The sequence below is a fragment of the Manihot esculenta genome, chromosome 9 (genome assembly GCF_001659605.2).
Source record: "Manihot esculenta cultivar AM560-2 chromosome 9, M.esculenta_v8, whole genome shotgun sequence".
NCBI lineage: Eukaryota > Viridiplantae > Streptophyta > Magnoliopsida > Malpighiales > Euphorbiaceae > Manihot > Manihot esculenta.
In genome coordinates, this window is record NC_035169.2 from 2724756 (window position 1) to 2746556 (window position 21801).

A 21801-nucleotide genomic window follows, 5' to 3' on the forward strand; every position below is an offset into this window, starting at 1 on the left:
CTATTAACAAATATAATATTAAAATTTTAATAGATTAAATATTTTATTAAAATTATTATATGTTTTAATAATTTACTTATATTAAGGTTAGTAATTAGATATATTTATCTATGCTATAAAATCTCAATATCATACAATACATCATTAAGAAATATACTACTTAATTAGTTTGGCGAGAAAGTGAGCAACATGCATGCTAAAAAGAAAAATTATAATTCTTACTAAGAACTAGAATCAAATTAAATTTGTAATACTTTAATATAAAGAAAAACTATAGTTCTTACTAAGAATTAGAACCAAATCAAATTTTTAATACTTTAATGCATTTGAAATTAAATTTCGGTATAGTTCTAATACGATTCTAAGTAATTTTAGTACTATCTCAATTGGATTTTAATTTTTTTTATTTTAATTTTTATTTTATTTCAATTTAAATTTTAATTTTTACAAATAAAATCATAATAGCTTTTACGTATATTTTAAGATAGTAAATAATTAATATGAAAATAATAATAAAAATATTAATATTAATATTTAAATAATAACAGTACTAATATATATATATATATATACAACTCTTGATAAGAATATTTTATTATTTTATGTAGTTATTAATTATATAATTTTAATTAAAAAATATATGAAATTAATATATAAATATATATTATATTACTAATAATACATTTATAAATTGATATAAAAAAAGGATGTATATATCATTCGAGTATAATAATTTTTTTAAAAAAATATATGTTAATGATAATTTTATTAAATAACAGATATTAGCAAATAAAAAGTTGAATATTTCAATTGTAATAAAAAAATTAACTAAAATGATATATTTTCTTAATTTTATTTATTATAATTTTTTTAGATAACTTTTGATTAAATATATTCATATAATAATGTGATATTAAGATAATAGGAGCCCAAATTTAATTGCCTATTTGCAATAATAATAATAATATATAAAAAATTAATAAAGAGATGAAAAAACAACGGTAAAATATTTTTTAGTTTGTGAACGTGTTAAATTTGATTGTAGAGAAATAGAGGGGTTTATTGGATATTTTGAAATTAAAGGGACATTTATATTTTTTGGAGGGCAAACTCAAAGCGGTAATATAATAATTTATTTGGCTTTAAAAAGAGATAAATCAACATTAATCAGACTATGTATCCTACCAGAGATTCTTATACCTCACTTCTGGTTAGATTGGTAGGAGAATGAGAGAGAGAGCTGAGCAGATTTGTTCAGAGATTATAGGGGCAACCAGTTATAAGATTTTGGAATCGCTTTTATCAAAATGTCAGTTTTAGAGCTTCTCATACAAAATTAAATATAAAAGGAAGTTTTTTGTTAGAAATCAGGTATATTTTTCTATGCTACAAAATCTCAGTATAAGTGAGATAGTGGGCAATATGCTAAAAGGAAAAATTATAGATACGATACTTTTATCACCAGATTTTACTATAATATACTTTAATCTATTAGTAATTTTAACGAATTTATTAAAAAAATTTAAAAATCTTTCAATAATTCTTAATATAAAAAGTTGTATAAAAATTCACTCACAGATTTTAAATCTGTTGATAATCTACTAATATTACTAATAAATTTAAAAATTTATTGGAAATTTATAAATTTATAAAATAATTGTGTTGGAATTTATTAACGGAATTTATAAAATATAATAGTTAGTACGAAACTATTAAATAATTTGGGTTAACCATTTTAGGTCAGGTAGAAGTTATTTGGGTCAGTTTGGATCAGACTGTTTCAATTGGTATCAGAGCCGTCCTGGGTCAGAGCTATACTAGCGAATCACAATATCGAAGTTGAGCTTATTAATACTTAACTCGTCTAAATTCAGTTTGAGTTCGGCTTGAACTTAAAAAAAATTTTAACGAACTAAATTTGAACTCTTCAAATCTCAGCTCTACTCTTCGTTTACACCCTAAGTAAATTTTTAAAAGTGTTTAAACTACTAACGAATTTAAAAATCTGTTACTAAATTTTATCATCAAATTAATAAGTATTAAATTTATCAACGAATGCTATCTACTAATAAATCTTTTGATAAACTTAAAATAAAATCCTACATAAAATTTCTGCATTTTTTTTTACAACTCATATTTTTCAAATTTTAAATTCATTGGTAATTTTTGAAGAAAAAAAATATTTTTTTTTTCAAAATTTAGTAACGAATTGCAAATTTATTAATAATTCGCGTTTAAAAATATAACACAAACTCCTCTGCCTTTATCGTTCATTCATTTTATCATCCACCTTTCTTCCATTTTTTTCTCGATCTCTTATTTTCTTTTTTTCTTATTACTTTCTTTCATTTTATTTTTTCATCTCATAATTTTTTTTTATTTTTTCTATTATTTTTCTTTCCTCTCTTATCCTATTTCCTCTCATTCTCTTTTCTCTTCTATTATTTTTTTCATTCTTCATAATTTTCCTTTCATTTTCTCCCTTTTCTTTTCCATCTTTTTCTTTCCTTTCCTTTTATCTTCTTTGTTTTCTCTATACTTTTCATTCATATTAGTTTTTTTAATATTATTTTCTTCTATCATTTTTCTTTTTATTTACATTTTCTCTATTATTTTCTCTTTATTTATTTTCTTCTCTAATCATTTGATCACTTTTTTTTCATTTCTCTGATCATCTTTTTTACTCAACTCTCATTCATTCTTCTTTTTCATAATTTTTATTTTTTTCTTTTTTTTTCTCTTTTTTTTTTCTTTCTTTTTTATTATTTTCTCATTTTATATCATTTACTTTTTTTAATTTTCACTTTTTTAGATATAAATTAAAAACTTGGTATCAATAATAATATAATTTTAAGTCTTATTAAATTAATAAAAAATTATTTAAACTCCCAATAGATTTACTAATGAATTGCAATTCGTTGATAATTTACTAACGAATTTCAGATTTGTTAATAAATTATTTTTCTCTTATACTAATAGATTTAAAATTTGTTAATAATTTAAAATTTGTTAGAAAAATAGCCAAAATTCTGTTAGTAAATCCACTAGTTTACTAATGAACTTGAAAATCGTTGGTAAAAATTTAATATCGAACTTTTTAATAACGGATCGTAATCTGTTAGTAATTCATTTTTAATTTACTTACCAACGGATTTTTATTAGATTGCTAATGGAAAAATCACTGCATTATTAATACAAATTAAAAAGTTGTTGATTCTTATCTTTACAATAAGATGTCTTTTAAACTCTTAAGAATTTCGAAGCTAAAATTGAAGAAACGTTCATGATGTTGTATTTTTCCTTTTGTTGAAACTGTTATTCATGACGTTGTATAACACTTTGGATATCTGTTATTGAAATGCATATGATTGTTTTATTGATATAAAATAAGTATAAAAAATATATAATTAAAAAAATAATTATAGTTATCGATCTGTTCGTATCATTTAATTTTACTATTTATTTATAAATTTATTTATATTTATTTAATTTTAATCTTATATCGATAAATTATAAGAAATGAAGAATTCTCCTTCCCTATATAAAAAGAGAAGGCCTCTCCACCCCTATAATACAATATACTGTATATTAAATGTATAGAAATAATTTAATTATTATAAATTTAAGTTAATATTATTAATAATAAAATAAAATAATAAATAAAATTTAAAATGCAAAATATATTTAGTGAGTTTAACATTTCAAAATTTTATTATTTTGAAATAATTTTATATATTAATTTTTTACTGATATTAATTAAAATTGTAATATTATTCAAATAAAATGTCAAAATAAAAATGTGCCAAACAGTTCTCATGAGAGTTAAGCTTTGTAAAAAAAATTAATTTTTATTATACTAAAATAAAGTAATTAATAACAAAAAATTATATAAAGTTACTCATTTTAAATTTCCTAATTATATTAGAGTAAAATTAAATATTTGTTTTTTCCTCATCTATATTATATACAATTAGACTATAATAATATTTTTAAAAATATACATTGATAATTATTTATTAAATAAGGAATATTATTTAATAAAATAAAAAATCAATATTCTACAATTATATTTATAATATTTTATTTAAAAATATAAAGTTAACAAAATTAATTAATTTTCAAATAAATTTAATTAAATATAAGGTACGGTTATAATAAAATATTATTTTTATGAAAATAAATTTAATTAAGTCTCTATATTTTTATTAAGAATCAAATAAATTTAATTTAAAATTTTTAAAATTTTAAGCTAATTAAACTATGTAATTTTATTAAAGACTAAATAGATTCTAACTTAATATTATTTTTTAATAATAAAATATTATTTTTATAATTTAAAATATTAAAATTTAATATTTTAATTATCATAAAAAATTTTAAAAATATATAAATATAATAAATAATTTTTAAAATTATAAAAATAAAGTTTTATCATATAAAAAATTTTATTATTAAAAAATAATATTATGTTAGATTATGATTTATTTGACTTTTGAGTAATAATATAAAGATTTAATTTATCTAAAATTTTGAATTAAAATTATTTAACTCTTCAATAAAAGAAGAGACTTAATTGGATTTATATTTACAAAATTATTATTATAAAATGATAAATTTAATTTGTTATTAAATAATATTTTTATATGAAAAATTAATAAAAAAAATTACAAAATGTGGCGCATATAAACAATTCCCAATTTCCTTTTGTTATCCTTACCACTTTACCAGCAGGCTCTACCTTCCTTTCCCGATTCACTATTTCCTTTCCTCATTCCCAATCTTCGATCCTTCCCTAAAAACAACTGACAAGAGATCGATGATGATGAAGATGCCTTGGAGGGGGAAGAGCAGGAGAGCTTCCATCTTCAGCTACAAGGGGCAATTGGTACCATTCAATCTCCATTCCTATTCTTATTTACCAATTATTGCCATTCTTCTACTTCCACACTTGAAGATGCACGCTTCTTGACAAATAACTTCAAATCTGCTTCTTTTACCCACCTTGATGATGCCATTGCTTCCTTCAATCATGTAATTCATATGCATCCTCTGCCTTGTAGGGCTCCATTTAATAGATTCTTTTCTGCCCTTGTGAAAATGAAGCAATATCATACTGTCCTTTCCATGTCTAAAACAATTGAATTGCTAGGAATCTCTCACAATGTTTATTCTCTTAACATCTTAATTAATTGCTTCTGCCGTTTACATCTTGTGGATTTTGGCTTCTCTGTTTTCGGCAAGATGTTCAAATTCGGATTGGAGCCTACCGCTGTGACATTTAATACATTAATTAATGGGCTTTGTATGGACAGTAAAATCGATAAAGCAGTGGAATGTTTCGATGATATGGTTGCACGTGGTTATCAACCTAATGTTCGTACTTTCAATGTGATAGTAAACGGAATGTGTAAATTTGGGAAAACAAATGTGGCTATTGGGCTACTAAAGGGAATGGCTGATAGGGGTTGTGAGCCAAATGTTGTGACATACAGTGCAATCATTGACGCACTTTGCAAGGATGAGCTAGTTGATGAGGCTTTAGAGCTCTTCTCTCAAATGAGGAATAAGGGCATTTCACCTGATGTCATCACTTACACTAGTTTAATTCATAAGGTTTGCAAATTAGGCCAAAAGAACCAAGCTTTGGCCTTGATGAATGAAATGGTGCAGCAGAACATATTACCAAATGTTTATACCTTCAATGTATTGATTGATGCTCTTTGTAAGGATGGAATGGTTTCAGAGGCTCAAAATACATTCAATGTAATGATTCAAAGAGGTGTAGAGCCTGATGTGGTCACCTACAATTCCTTAATTGATGGTCTTTGCATTTCAGACCAATTCAAGGAAGCTTTGGCCTTGTTGAAAGAAATGGTGGGGAGGAACATATCCCCTAGTGTTTTTACCTTCAATATATTGATCGACACTCTTTGTAAGAAAGGACTGGTTTCAAATGCAGAGAATATAATCAAAATAATGATTCAAAGAGGTGTGGAACCTGATGTTGTCACTTATAATTCCTTGATGGATGGATATTGTCTGTGCAAGCGAATTGATAAGGCTAGAAAGGTATTTGATCTGATGGTGACCAATGAAATAGCTGACATTTTTAGCTACAGCATTTTGATCAATGGATATTGTAAGTGCAAAATGATAGATGATGCAAAGGATATTTTTGTGGAAATGTCTCATAAAGGTTTAGTTCCTAATGCTGTTACTTATTCTACTCTTATAAAGGGTATGTTTGAAGCAGGGAGGCCCCAAACTGCACAGGAGCTGTTTAAGAATATGTGCTCTCATGGTCAACAGCCAAATATAGTAACCTTCTCAATTATGATTGCTGGCTTGTGTAGACAGGGGAATCTCGATGAGGCACTCACACTATTGAAAGCAATGGAGAAAAGTCAGTTGAAGCCTAATTTTGTGATCTATAGCAGTCTGATCAATGGTATGTGCAAAGTTGGGAAGATTAGTGATGCCAAGGAACTTTTTTCTAGTCTTTTTGAAATTGGTTTACAACCTGATGTTTATGTATATAGTGCAATTATGAAAGGACTCTGCCAACAAGGATTAATGGATGAAGCGTATAAGGTATTTAAAGACATGGAAAAGGTAGGATGTTTACCAAATAATTGTTGTTATAATATCATCATTCAAGGGTTTCTCAAGCATGAGGATTTACCAAAAGCATCAGAACTAATCAACGAAATGGTTGATAAGGGGTTCTCTGCTGATGATGCTACCACAGAATTGGTAGTACATTTATCGCAGAATAATGATCTCATTCTGAGGCTTTTAAAGGTGCGCAATGAGGGATCAGCAAACTAAAGTTGTTATATCTTGACCATTCAAGTGTGTCTTGGAGCGCAACTTGGTAATTACCTTTTTCAAATATAATAGATATGTAATTTAACTAACTTCTTCAAATATCATTTTTAATTTCAATCAGCTGTGATTCTCTTTCACAAAATGAAAATTTCTAACACTGCAAATGACCTGTGGTTGAAACCATGATATGTGTGTGCCTTTCGCTTGAATTCAGACATGGACTTGATCTCTTTGATATAAGATTGTTGATGAATGGAGGTCATGGATTTCTAATGATCAAGTTGCTGGTAAACCCACCATCTCCTTTACAATTTTTTTTGGCTGCTGCTACAGCCTTAACTCGAGAGCTCAGTCCTAAAATTGAGTTGAGAACTAAAACTAATTGGTTCCATACTACAATGCTTAAGAATCTTTATCTATTTTTATTTTGTGCTGAATGACCTTTTAAAATGCTATCATTTCTCTTGTAGGTACTTGCAAGGATATGATTACAACTTCACCTTCCTAACAATAAAGGTATAAGCAATTCTTTTTTGCTTAATTATTATATTTTTAATAATAATGGAAATAATGATTATAAACCGGTGTGCTTTAATTGAGAATTGATTTAACAATTAGACTACACTATAAATGCAGGGTGCAGGATATACAGTCCCAGAGTACAGGTAAGAGAATCAGTAGACTTCTACACCTGTTGGTTGGATGAAATGTCACTAAAATTATAGATAACGGAAAATGTTATGGGAATTGAGGGAAAAGCAAACATCCTCTTTGTCACCTTTTTTTTTTTTTTTTTCTAGTCATCAAGTTGGGTATATATATATATATATAGATCCTTAATTTCTTTTATTTTCCTTCAAGTCAAATTAGTAAAATCATTGCATTAGCATCTAATAATATGAAGTTCACAATCTTTTCCAATGAAATCAATTTTTTAACATGAAAATTTGAATTTTAGAAATGCTTGTCGAAGGTATATATATATTCTTCCCTTTGAGATTCTTTACTTTGTGCCAAGTTGATTGGATGTACTGTTTGAGATGTTAGTTAAGTTATGCAAGAAAAGTTGTTTTGGTTGTTTCTTTTCTCCTTTCAGCAGTATATAATGTGAGATTTTATGTTTTTACCCCTTTTTAAACCTTGTAATATACTCAATAAAATTTTCTTTGGGCTCTTGTTTGTACATGGTATTTTTCTTTTTGCTTGATGCATCATTCTTGAAGTTTTTGAGATTCTGCATCTAATTGCAAAATGATTCAGATCCTTCTACTCTTCAAAACTCGGAGTAGGATTCTCATATCTGCACCGTTAAATTAAGTATAAAGAATATATAGTTAAAAAGATAATTATAGTTATCAATCCTTTGTTTCATTTAATTTTATTACTCGTCTTTAAATCTATTTATATCTATTTAATTTTAATCTCATAAGATGAATAGTTCTTTTCTATAGAAAGAGGTTTTTCCTACGTTATTTTTATTATATTATAATATTTTTATATGGAGTGATGAGAAAATTTAAATATTTTAATTTTAAAATATTTTTATTTAATTTTATTTTTAAACTATTTCTAAACATCTAATTAATAATCGAGTTTGAATACAAGTTCATTACGAGCCACACTTGAATCAAGTTTAAGTTCATTAAATAATTCACAAATCGAATTGGAATTTATAAATTTTTTTAATAACAAGTTTAAACTTTGAAAATGTTGTCTCAACTCGATTAACTTTAAGTTAGTTGTTTGTATCATTAGTAAATTTATAAATGGATAAGTTATTTAAATCACAAGCAAATTTATAAATAGATTAATGAAATGTATCACAAATGGATTTATAAAGTTTGTATTATAAAAATGGATTTACAAATAGATTATCTATTTATATGTAAAATTTTATTTTTAAATAATAGAGAATATGCAAATGAAAAATACAAACAGATATCAAATTTATTTATATTAACGGTTATTCTGTTTTTGAATTCATTTGTAATATAAACTTGTTTGTATAAACGATTATTCTATTTGTAAATTTATTTATAATATAAATGAATTATTTTTCGTTTGAAAAAAATTACAAACAATGTTTATACAAATGGATAAAAATTTATTTGTGATTCGATTGTAAGCTGGAGAGAGCATGGCTCACAGCAGCTCACTCTCTTATAACCATTTGAAGACTGGAGTCATATCAGTGACGTTAATAGCATCTCTTGATATGTCACCTCCCTAGAAAATTTGAACCCATCCTAAAAAAGGAATACATGCAAGCAAACCACAGCCCCCTCAGTCGCCGAAAGAGTGATATCACATCTATGAGTTGACCTAAACCAAGACTGATCTTTAAAATACTCTCACCATGAAGCTCCAAATCTAGAACTGCAAAAGTAAAAATAGAAAAACACAATATTTTCACCCCAGCCATAGAGACAAGGAGAGTAAACCCATATCCAAGACTCGAGGAAGCCATCCCTTACTTAAATGGAACAGGGAAAGGCTGCAGTATTAACCACTAGTAGAGAAACAAGGTTTGCCCTCGGAAGTAAACAGGTAGAAATAAAGCACTCTCTCTAACTTTCACGGCTCATATTCAAAAATTTGATTTCAAATTATAAAAATATGCCTTTATATTATAGCAATTCTTATTTAAACCGGTTTAACATTAACTTAAAATATAAATATATAAGATTTTATATGAATCTTACAGTATATTTATATAACTATTTTTTTATATTAAATATACCCTTAATTAAAGTGATTTTTTTTTCTATCACATGAAAATATATTTGCACCTATTTTCAAATAAAACTTTAATATAGTTAAAATAAACTATGGTTGCCTTTCGCTAACATACCATTCTCTCATATTACTCCTTAAATATTAAATATTAAAGAACTCATACTATTAGAAGATTTTTAAAATCCGTAAATTTTATTTTTTTTCAATACATATTAAATAGAATATATTAATAAACTAATAAATAAATCATCATATACGAGTTCATATAATTTAACATTACACTGCTGATTGCAACTACTTAGCTCCATAACACCATTCTCAAAAACCCCAACTCTCACACCCAACCCTCTGCAATAAACACAGAAACAAAACCTCATCTCTCTCTCTCTCCCCTCAAAAGAAAATCAATATATAATATGTAAGTGATCAAGTGATTGATTATGGACATCATAGATCTAACACAAAATTATACCTTTCAATTCACCCCCACAAAAATATTTTTCAGGCAAAGAACGATCATTCGAGCCTTTGTTTATTCGAGCTCTCCAATGACCACAGCTTGAAGTTACTTCATTGTCTTGTTAGTGAATGATCAAGTAATTCTTGAGAAGCATTACCTCTTCTGGTTGGTATTAATTTTGTTGAGAAGCAAGCCAGGCATCTCATCAATAATGGCGATTTACGCTTATAGGAACGCGCTGAGCAGCTTCGCTACTGTTTCCGAACCATTCACTGTTATAAGAAGACCAAATAGAAAGTCCACTTTTGTATGATAAGCTGTCAATGAGAAAATGATCCTGAATTCCTATTCGTTGCCTCGATGTGCTCATCGACCTTGCCTTTGCCTTTGCAGATTCTGTTGCAGCCATGTAAGTTGGGAAAACAGGAGAATTCAGTGCAGAACTGTCATCTCCTGTAGTATTCCGTTGTGTCCGACAAAATGATCTTCTTGGAAATGACACTGGTGAACTCAATGCTTCTATGTTATCTTGTTTCCGTGAACTCATTTTCACTTGTGTTGTACCAAATATGTCACTTGCTTTCAGATTCTCTATCCGTTCTCTAGCCAATGCATCTTTGTTCGCCAATTCTTCCAGCCAGTGTCTCTGTTTATCAGGTTCATTCTTGGCTATTGATTCTTCCAGTACATGAGTGTTTCGCCTCTCCTGAAATAGATAATAATGTAGCAGAATCTGAACATGAGAAATGAAGGGAACAGCAGAAAACAAATGGCATTTAAGATAAAATTACCCGGTGTGAAAATGAGTACTTCATCATTCGGTCCCTTTTGATGCTAGCCTCTTGCTTCTTGAACCATAGGCTTTCCATGTCTTCCTTTGAAAGTGTGCTGTAATCCCAACAACTTTGGCTTTTGCATTCGAGCTGTCAAGAAACCAAAACAAAGAGCAGCATATGTCATATGCTGAGCATTTATTTTATTAGATTATTTGTTAAATTGCATTTAACTTTCAGCTGTTATTTCGCTTTATTCTTCACAATTTGCTCCGTTTCTCAGACATTTCTTGAGAAGGGAAAAGAAAGCCTTAAAAATAATTACCCTTACCTTACTGTCCATTTCTCCCAACTCCTTGGACTTGGACAATTGTTTATTTCCGCCTTCCTTACAAATGTCAATGGTCGTCACTCGGACAATTGTTTGTAAATGGATTATATAGTCATTTGCAAATTAGTTTGTATTTATTTAATTTTACAAATAGATTATGCGTCCGTTTGCAAATCATTGTGTTCATTTAATTTTATGAACGGATTACATGTTTATTTGTGAATTAGTTTGTATCGATTTAATTTTTCAAATAGATTATATATTCGTTTGAAAATCAGTTTGTTTCCTTTAATTTTATAAATAGATCAAACATTTCTTTATAAAGCAATTTGTATACATTTAATTTTACAAATTGATTATACTCCCTTAGCGAATATATTAATATCTATTGAGTGTACATCTATTTACAAATCCATCCATGTCAATTTATAAAACTTTTACAAATAAATTAATTTTATAAATAAATTATACATCTGTTTATAAATCAATTTGTGATGAGTTGCAAAATTTACTATTTTTTTCATATTAAATTCCATAATTTTGCTATGATTTTGATGTTAAAAATTGATTTTTAATTGAAATTTGATTTTGGACAGATTTTAAGCTAAAAATAAGAAAAGAACTAAAAGAAACTGTTTTTTTAGAGTTTTTTTCTGACTGCAAGGTACAGCCTTGCTCAAGGCTATAACCCAAGCTAACAAATAGATTCCAAAATTACTACTGTTTCAGATAGACACAAACATAATCACATGATGATTAGGATAAAAGTAATCATAGGAGTAATAGATTTATTTTACTTTTTTTCTTTTAAATTATGAATAATTATTTTTTTATTTAGAAAAAACCTATATAAAAATTGCTCTAGAAGTAGAATTTACCATATCTTCTCATCATCTCCTCTCTTTTTCGGTCCCTTCTTGGCCAAATTCTTTCTCTTCTTCTTCTTCTTCTTTTATTTTTTTGCAATCTTATTATCACCTTCAAAGGCTAAACTCTTTTATTAAGTTAAAAGTTAACCAAATTGAGATTCATTTAAAATTGTGAGATTATGTTCTTAATTTTTGTTTGTCTTATTTTTATTTTCTATTAATTTCTATTTTTGAGAAATACCACCTCCATAGTTGCTCTTTTAGAATTCAAAATGGCTATTGAATCTCATAGGAAGACAACGTTTTCTTATTTAATCCAAGTAAGTTATAATTGGGTTAATATAAGTAGCAATTAGCGTATTCTTTATGTTAAATAATTAATTGATTTGGTTTAAATAATTTATTTGCTATTATTGACCAAATTTGAGTTATTCTCTTCTTACAACATTTAATTAATTAAATCTACACTCTTAATAGAGTTATTAATTAACTAGAAATTAATTTAAGCATTATGTGGATTAATTTAGAAAGAATCGGTGGATTAATTTAGGAAAAATCGGTGAGATTCATTTGTTTGAACACTATAACCAATAACTATCTTTTTGCAAACCTTTTAATTTTGATTACTTTCAGCTGAATTTTAATTTGATTATTTATTTCATCATTTTAATTGCATTATTTTCTTCATTAAGTTTTCTTTTTAAATCAATTTCTCTAATAACGATTTTATTCTTTTCTTTTTTTTTGTTTTAAACTATTCTTTTTATCCTACTTATCATCTAATTTAAATGAAGTTAAGGTATCTATAGATCGAAACCCTATCTGCATTTTTTTTAAATTAAGTAAAAGGAAATCAGTTTTAATAGATTCTGTCTGTTTGTATCCATTAAATTTTACAAACGGATTTTATACTTGTTTACGAATCCATTTGCGTCCATTTAATTTTATAAATATATTATATATCATTTATAAATTAAATTATTTTTATTTAATTTTATAAATGTATCACTCAAATACATTCATGTCTAATGCTAATTATGTGAAAAAAAAAATCAATATATCAATTCTATATTTAATCTTTATGTTAATTTATATTTCAATCAAATTTATTTATTTATTTAATTTCAATTTAATACTTGATGAGTTGTAAAATTCACTATTTTTTCATATTAAATTCCACTTTGTATGATTTTGATATAAGCAATTAATTTTTACTTAATTTTAATTTTGGACAGGTTTTGAGCCGAAAATGAGAGAATGAACAAAAAAACACTGTTTTAGAACTTTTTCTGATTATAAGGTACAACTTTACCCAAAATTATAACCTAATCCTGATGGACAGACTATACTATTTTTTTTTGTTTGCCAACTATAGAGAATTCAAAACTGTTTTCAAATGCAAATATAATCATATCAAAATTAAGATAAAAATTATCATAAAAGTAATAGCTTTATTTTACTTTTTCTTTTAAATGGTGAATAATTATCTTTTTATTTAAGAAAATCCTATATAAAGGCTGGTTTAGAAGTAGATGTCTCATCTATTCTCCTCTTCTCCACACCCTCTTTTCAGTTTCTCTTCAGCCGAGCGCTCCTTACCCTTCTTTTATTTTTTGCAATTTTGTTATAACCTTTAGAGGATAAACTCTTTCATTCAATTGAAGGTTAATCAAGTTGAGGTTTAATTAAGTTGTGAGATTTTATTTTTAATTTCTATTCATCTCAATTTCTTTTTTCAATTAATTTCTATTTTCGAGTAACACCACCTCCTTTAGAAATTTAAGAGGTCTATTAAATCGGTAAACAATATATTGTTAATTAATCTAAATAAATATGAAATTATTTAATTATGTTAATACAAATAACAATTAATATATTTCATTATGTTAAAAAACTAATTGATTTGATTGAAATAATTCGCTTGTTATTATTGATCAATTAGTATATTCGCTTCTTTATACACGAGTAATTTAATTTTAAAGAATAATAGGTGAAATTCGCTTATTTAAATATTATAACTAAATGATGAACAATTGAGTGAATATTTTTTTAAATTAATGCATTCGACTTGGGTTAATAGATTTTAATTTTAATTTTTATTCCATTTATAGTTATTTAAATTAATCATTAAATTTTAAATTTTATAAATTCACCCTCTAATTTAACCTTTAATATTTATAAACTTAAACTTATTATTAAAATTTTATTTCAATCTTTTCAATTGTAATTAAATTTATTTATAAATTAAATTTTAATTAAAAATACATAAAAAATAAATAATGAAAAAAATAAATAATGAAAAACTGGAGAAACCTCAATTACCTTCCATCACCCAAAATTTCTGAAGTTTTATCGCATGCACAGCCATTATAACTTCCATTTCAATCATTAAGATTAAGATTTCTGAAACATAATAAGATTAAGATTTTTACAAATTTTAATATACTGGTTTCTCTATCGACTTCCCAGAAACCATAACCCATCCCCGCTCTACACTGTTATAAGGTACAGTTATAATAATTTAATATTATAATAATATAAAATAATTAATTTAATTTGTTATTAAATAATATTTTTATATGAAAAATTAATAAAAAAAAAAATACAAAATGTGCTGCATATAAACAACTAGTAATGCATTCCTTTACCCGCAGGCAGAGAGCCTTCCTTTCCGGATTCTCTATTTCCTTTCCTCATTCCCAATCTTCGATCCTTCCCTAAAAACAACTGACGAGAGATCGATGATGATGATGAAGATGCCTTGGAGGAGGAAGAGCAGGAGCTTCCATCTTCAGCTACAAGGGGCAATTGGTACCATTCAATCTCCATTCCTATTCTTATTTACCAATTATTGCCATTCTTCTACTTCCACACTTGAAGATGCACGCTTCTTCACAAATAACTTCAAATCTGCTTCTTTTACCCACATTGATGATGCCATTGCTTCCTTTAATCATGTAATTCATAAGCATCCTCTGCCTTCTAGGGTTCCATTTAATAGATTCTTATCTGCCCTTGCGAAAATGAAACAATACCACACTGTCCTTTCCATGTCCAAAACAATTGAATTGTTAGGAATCTCTCACGATGTTTATTCTCTTAACATCTTAATTAATTGCTTCTGCCGTTTACATCTTGTGTATTTTGGTTTCTCTGTTTTTGGTAAGATGCTCAAATTGGGATTGGAGCCTGACGTTGTGACATTTACTACCTTAATTAATGGGCTTTGTATAGAGAGTAAAATCGACAAAGCAGTGGAATTTTTCGATGATATGGTTGCACGTGGTTATCAACCTGATGTTCGTACCTACAGTGTGATAATAAACGGATTGTGTAAATTTGGGAAAACAAATGTGGCTATTGGGCTACTAAAGGGAATGGCTGATAGAGGTTGTGAGCCAAATGTTGTGACATACAGTGCAATCATTGACGCCCTTTGCAAGGATGAGCTAGTTGGTGAGGCTTTAGAGCTCTTCTCTCAAATGAGGAATAAGGGCATTTCACCTAATGTCATCACTTACACTAGTTTAATTCATGGTGTTTGCAAATTAGGCCAAAAGAACCAAGCTTTGGCCTTGATGAATGAAATGGTGGAGCAAAACATATTACCAGATGTTTATACCTTCAGTGTATTGATTGATGCTCTTTGTAGGGATGGAATGGTTTCAGAGGCTCAAAATACATTCAATGTAATGATTCAAAGAGGTGTAGAGCCTGATGTGGTCACCTACAGTTCCTTAATTGATGGTCTTTGCATTTCAGACCAATTCAAGGAAGCTTTGGCCTTGTTGAAAGAAATGGTGGGGAGGAACATATCCCCTAATGTTTTTACCTTCAATATATTGATTGACACTCTTTGTAAGAAAGGACTGGTTTCAAATGCACAGATTATAATCAAAATAATGATTCAAAGCGGTGTGGAGCCTAATGCTGTCAATTATAATTCATTGATGGATGGATATTGTCTTTGCAAGCAAATTGATAAGGCTAGAAAGCTATTTGATCTGATGGTGACCAATGAAATAGCTGACATATTTAGCTACAGCATTTTGATCAATGGATATTGTAAGTGCAAAATGATAGATGATGCAAAGGATATTTTTGTTGAAATGTCTCATAAAGGTTTAGTTCCTGATGCTGTTACTTATCATACTCTTATAAAGGGTATGTTTCAAGCAGGAAGGCCCCAAAATGCAAAAGAGCTCTTTAGGAATATGTGCTCTCATGGTCAACAGCCAAATATAGTAACCTTCTCAATTATGATTAATGGCTTGTGTAGGCAGGGGAATCTGGATGAAGCACTTACCCTATTGAAAGAAATGGAGGAAAGTCAGTTGAAGCCTGATCTTGTGACCTATTGCATTCTGATCAATGGTATGTGCAAAGTTGGGAAGATTAATGATGCCAAGGAACTTTTTTCTAGTCTTTTTGAAATTGGTTTACAACCTGATGTTTATGTATATAATGCAATTATGAAAGGACTCTGCCAACAAGGATTAATGGACGAAGCGTATAAGATTTTTAGAGACATGGAAAAGGGAGGATGTTTACCGAATAATTTTTCTTATAATATCATCATTCAAGGGTTTCTCAGGCATGAGAATTTACCAAAAGCATCAGAACTAATCAACGAAATGGTTGATAAGGGGTTCTCTTCTGATGATGCTACCACAGAATTGGTAGTACATTTGTCGCAGAATAATGATCTCATTCTAAGCAAACTACGAAATCGTTCTGAGGCTTCTAAAGCTCTGCAATGAGGGATCAGCAAACTAAAGTTATATCTTGACCATTCAATGGTGTCTTGGAGAGAAACTTGGTAATTACCTTCTTGAAATGTAGTAGATATGTAATTTAACTAACTTCAAATTTCATTTTTAATTTCAATCAGCTGTGATTCTCTTCCACAAAACGAAAATTTCTAACACTGTAAATTACCTGCTGTGGAAACCATGATATGTGTGTGTGCCTTTCGCTTGAACTCAGACATGGACTAGATCTCTTTGGATATAAGATTGTTGATGAATGGAGGTCATAGATTTCTAATGATCAAGTTGCTGGTAAACCCACCATCTTCCTTACAATTTTTTTTTTGGGCTGCTACTACAGCCTTAATTCAAGAGCTTAGTCCTAAAAATGAGTTGAGAGCTAAAACTAATTGATTTCATGCTATAATGCTTAAGAATCTTTATCTATTTTACTTTTGTGCTCAATGACCTTTTAAAATGCTATCATTTTTCAGTAAACATGCTGCATTAGGACAATAACTTGGAGATTTTATCATATATTTTGATTTTTACTAGTAAGAATGCAGGTGTTAAATCAGTGAACTAGCAGGTGTTAACACCTGCTTTCTGTATCATTTTACCAAAGCTACTCATGCCTGTTTCCGTCCATTAGAATTTAACACCTACTAGTTTATCATATACATGCATTACTTGTAATAAGTTTATGCTCCCAAAATGGTTTCTATTTATTGCTAGTTTATTACTTGTAGTAAGTTTATGCTCAAAATAATTTCTATTTATTGCTCCTTGAGTTAATACTTATAACTTGAACTAGAGTTAATACTTACTCCTTGAGTGCAAGTTTTAACACCTACTTGTTGAGTTTAAGTATTAATTTGAGTTTTTGCAACAGGTACATCTGAGCTTGAGCATGGTGCAGTATCTCTTCCACCAGTCCACCGGGTCTTTTCCCGCATGCCTGAGATGAAGATGGATTAGATGAGCAAATTGAGGATTTTTGTTGATTACTTGTTGTATACATTTTGGGGTACTATTTATTTTGACATTTACTATAAAAATATACTTTTAATTATACATTTTTTATGGTTGTAGTAGATTATTTATGTTCAATTTTAAGTTCAAAAGACTTTTCTTTTAATTATAATTGAATACATTAGATTTGTGGTTGATTTGTGTTATATTATGCATTTAATAGTTTGGGTTTGTGATATTTGTAATTATTTGGATTTGGTTAAATAAAAATTGCAAACGAAAATGCAATTGAAAATCTGGTTCAAATTTCGTGAGGGGTGTAAAGAAGCAACATTGAGTCACTTTGCTTTGTAGATGATTTGTTTTTGTTTTGTCATGGGACTAGGAATTTGGTCTGTGGGCTTGGAGAGGCCTTAAAGTTGAGGAGGTTTTAGGATTGCAAGTAAATGAGTCTAAGAGCTGTGTTTATCTTGCAAGAGTGCTAGAGGAGATGAAGCAACAAACTCATGTAAATTATCTCGTTATGTAAATTATCTCGATAAGTAGGCTTAGTTTAACGCAGTAACAGAAATAAATTTCTGTGTATATTTTTATGAGCCAACTTAAATTTTTTAAAATTCAACTCTACATTACACTTTTCAAACTTGTAAATATTCGGATCATTAAAATTTAAAAATTTATTTTTTATCAGTTTGTGAGTTAATTTTTATATATATTTATTTAACTAAAATTATTTAGTTTTAAACTTAGAGTTAATCGTTAAAAAAATTATATACTTTTGATTTTATTGTAATTATACCATATATATATATATATATATATAAATATTTTTGTTCAATTAAACTATGACATTTTAAAATTGTTTCAAGTACACCCAACTAACTGTTACTTATGTCATTAAAAAACTAACCGTTACTTATGCTATTGAAAAACTAATGGAAATGTTTTGTCACTAGCCATATTGCATACCACGTCAGTAAAGTTTATAATTAATCGCAAAAAAACTCTATATTTTATTTTTATTACAATTTTATCCTATATTTTTATTTTTTGCCAATTAAACTCAATCTTTTTAATATATGACTAAATGCACCCTACCATTACTAGTTGGAAACTTATAAAATTATAAACAATCCTTACTTACAAAATTACACAAATTAAAAGTATATTTATAAAATTATAAATAAATATTTTATTACATTTACAAACGGATTGTATCGTATATAATTTGGCAAGCAATGTCCATAAATGGACATGTTTAAATTACAAATGGAATTAGCCTTTTGTATGGTTAATGGATTTATAAATGAATAAATTATTTAAATTTTAAATAAATTTTATAAATAGATAAACGGTTTGAATTACAAATAAATTTTATATCAGACCTTTATATCATAAATATATTTATAAATAAAAAGACTATTTTACATCACAAATAAATTTATAAACGAATTATCGGTTTGTATATCAAATTATTTTATTTATAAATGAGAGAATATATGATAAAAAAATTTATTTTTCATTTAAAAAATATTACATATGAAATTTACATAAATGGATTTTCAATCGTAAATTAAATTACAAATGAAAGTGCATAATTTTCAACCAGATTTTTCCATGTGTAAATTAATTTTATTTTTAGTGGCAAGTCTAATAAGAATGTTGAACAAATACAGTGATAAAAGTTGGGATCTTTTTAATAGGATTTGAACAATATAAATAAATATAAAGGCTGGGGGAGAAATAATAGGATTGCAAAAAATATATAAGATCATTTATTATTATGAAAATAAATGAATAATTTTATTTAACGTTTATTCGCTAATAAAAATTAAATAATTCAATTTATTTTATAAAATTCTAATAATGTGATATGAAAATATATACAATAATTTAATATTATACTAAAAAGGAATTCTTTTTATTTAAATTAATTAAATTAATCAATACTTTGAATAAATTTCAACTTATAAAATTATAGTAAAAAAATAAGAATTCTAATATAGGAATAAAACTCCTTCTACATTATTTATAAAGGAATAATATTAATAAATTAAACTAATATTATATAATAATTAATCAATACTTTGAATAAATTTCAACTTATAAAATTATAGTAAACTAATAAGAATTCTAATATAGGAATAAAACTCCTTATATTTTAATTGCGTGATTATTAAATTATTAACAATATATAGCGAAAAGTAATGGGAAATAAAAAAAAATTCTCAAATTAAACGCTCAAGATATATATTTTTTGTAAGGTATTTTGATTTTAATTTTTTTTATTATTTATCTTATTATATAAAATTAAATAATATAAATTTAATTTTTATATGGAAATTAATTTGTTATTAAATAATATATATAGCACTTTAGCAAAAATAAATTATTATTATATAAATTTAATTTGTTATTAAATAATATTTTTATATGAAAATTTAATGAAAAATTACAACGAGTAATGCATTTCCTTTACCAGCAGGCAGAGAGCCTTCCTTTTCCGATTCTCTATTTCCTTTCCTCATTCCCAATCTCCCATCCATCCCTAAAAACAACTGACGAGAGATCGATGATGATGAAGATGCCTTGGAGGAGGAAGAGCAGGAGCTTCCATCTTCAGCTACAAGGGGCAATTGGTACCATTCAATCTCCATTCCTATTCTTATTTACCAATTATTTCCATTCTTCTACTTCCACACTTGAAGATGCACGCTTCTTGACAAATAATTTCAAATCTGCTTCTTTTACCCACCTTGATGATGCCATTGCTTCCTTCAATCATGTAATTCATATGAATCCTCTGCCTTCTAGGGTTCATTTTAATAGATTCTTATCTGCCCTTGCGAAAATGAAACAATATCATTTTCTAGTCTTTGCATTTCAGACCATTTCAGACCATTTCAGGGAAGCTTTGGCCTTGTTGAAAGAAATGGTGGGGAGGAACATATCCCCTAATGTTTTTACCTTCAATATATTGATCGACACTCTTTGTAAGAAAGGACTCGTTTCAAATGCAGAGAATATAATCAAAATAATGATTCAAAGAGGTGTGTAACCTAATGTTGTCACTTATAGTTCATTGATGGATGGATATTGTCTGTGCAACCATATGGATAAAGCTAAAAAGTTATTTGATCTAATGGTGACCAATGAAATAGCTAACATTTTTAGCTACACCATTTTGATCAATGGATATTGTAAGTACAAAATGATAGATGATGCAAAGGATATTTTTGTTGAAATGTCTCATAAAGGTTTAGTTCCTGATGTTGTTACTTATTCTACTCTTATAGAGGGTATGTTTCAAGCAGGGAGGCCCCAAACTGCACAGGAGCTCTTTAAGGATATGTGCTCTCATGGTCAACAGCCAAATATAGTAACCTTCTCAATTATGATTAATGGCTTGTGTAGTCAGGGGAATCTCGATGACGCACTCACCCTATTGAAAAAAATGGAGGAAAGTCAGTTAAAGCCTAATCTTGTGACCTATTGCATTCTGATCAATGGTATGTGCAAAGCTGGCAAGATTAATGATGCCAAGGAACTGTTTTCTAGTCTTTTTGAAAATGGTTTACAACCTGATGTTTATGTATATAGCGCAATTATGAAAGGACTCTGCCAATAAGGATTAATGGATGAAGCCTATAAGGTATTTAAAGACATGGAAAAGGTAGGATGTTTACCAAATAATTGTTGTTATAATATCATCATTCAAGGGTTTCTCAAGCATGAGGATTTACCAAAAGCATCAGAACTAATCAACAAAATGGTTGATAAGGGGTTCTCTGCTGATGTTGCTACCATGGAATTGGTAGTACATTTATCGCAGAATAATGATCTCATGGACTAGACATGGACTAGATCTCTTTGATATAAGATTGTTGATGAATGGAGGTCATGTATTTCTAATGATCAAGTTGCTGGTAAACCCACCATCTCCTTACAATTTTTTATTGGCTACTACTACAGCCTTAACTCGAGAGCTCAGTCCTAAAATTGAGTTGAGGACTAAAACTAATTGGTTCCATACTACAATGCTTAAGAATCTTTATCTATTTTTATTTTTGTGCTCAATGACCTT

At 27.4% G+C, this 21801-nt stretch overlaps 3 protein-coding genes across 10 annotated transcripts in view; 2 read left to right on the top strand and 1 right to left on the bottom strand.

The window, feature by feature from the left end:
- Positions 1–4725: 4725 nt before the first annotated feature.
- Positions 4726–21801, top strand: part of LOC110607249 (putative pentatricopeptide repeat-containing protein At1g12700, mitochondrial) — a 41383-nt gene continuing 24307 nt past the window's right edge. For 3 of the 8 annotated variants that reach the window (XR_006351978.1, XR_006351980.1, XR_006351976.1), the window contains exon 1: positions 4726–6874. Coding sequence is in view for 2 of the 8 variants with exons in the window: in XM_043959758.1 (XP_043815693.1) it covers positions 5041–6828 (1788 nt within the window). In the remaining 6 variants the exon portion in view is untranslated. The other 5 variants (XR_006351975.1, XR_006351979.1, XR_006351977.1 and 2 more) reach the window with 5 other exon arrangements.
- On the bottom strand, positions 10191–11210 carry LOC110607254 (protein IQ-DOMAIN 12). Its single transcript, XM_021746342.2, has 3 exons — positions 11129–11210; positions 10816–10947; positions 10191–10730 (listed from the first exon to the last, which is right to left on the bottom strand). Exons 1-3 carry the CDS (start codon positions 11138–11140, stop codon positions 10230–10232), a joined length of 645 nt encoding a protein of 214 aa, XP_021602034.1. The 5' UTR covers positions 11141–11210; the 3' UTR covers positions 10191–10229.
- Positions 14815–21570, top strand: LOC110607260 (pentatricopeptide repeat-containing protein At3g22470, mitochondrial). The gene is given in 4 exon segments (XM_043959841.1): positions 14815–16676; positions 18103–18225; positions 20605–20710; positions 20777–21570. Coding segments are annotated over 4 exon segments (2679 nt in total). The 5' UTR covers positions 14815–15020.

Bases quoted from the DNA above. Each gene is read 5' to 3' on its own strand.
- LOC110607254 (XM_021746342.2), bottom strand. The intron at 10,731-10,815 runs GTAATTTTATCT...TATCTATTTCAG, and splicing joins AGTACTCATTTTCACACCGG to GAGAGGCGAAACACTCATGT.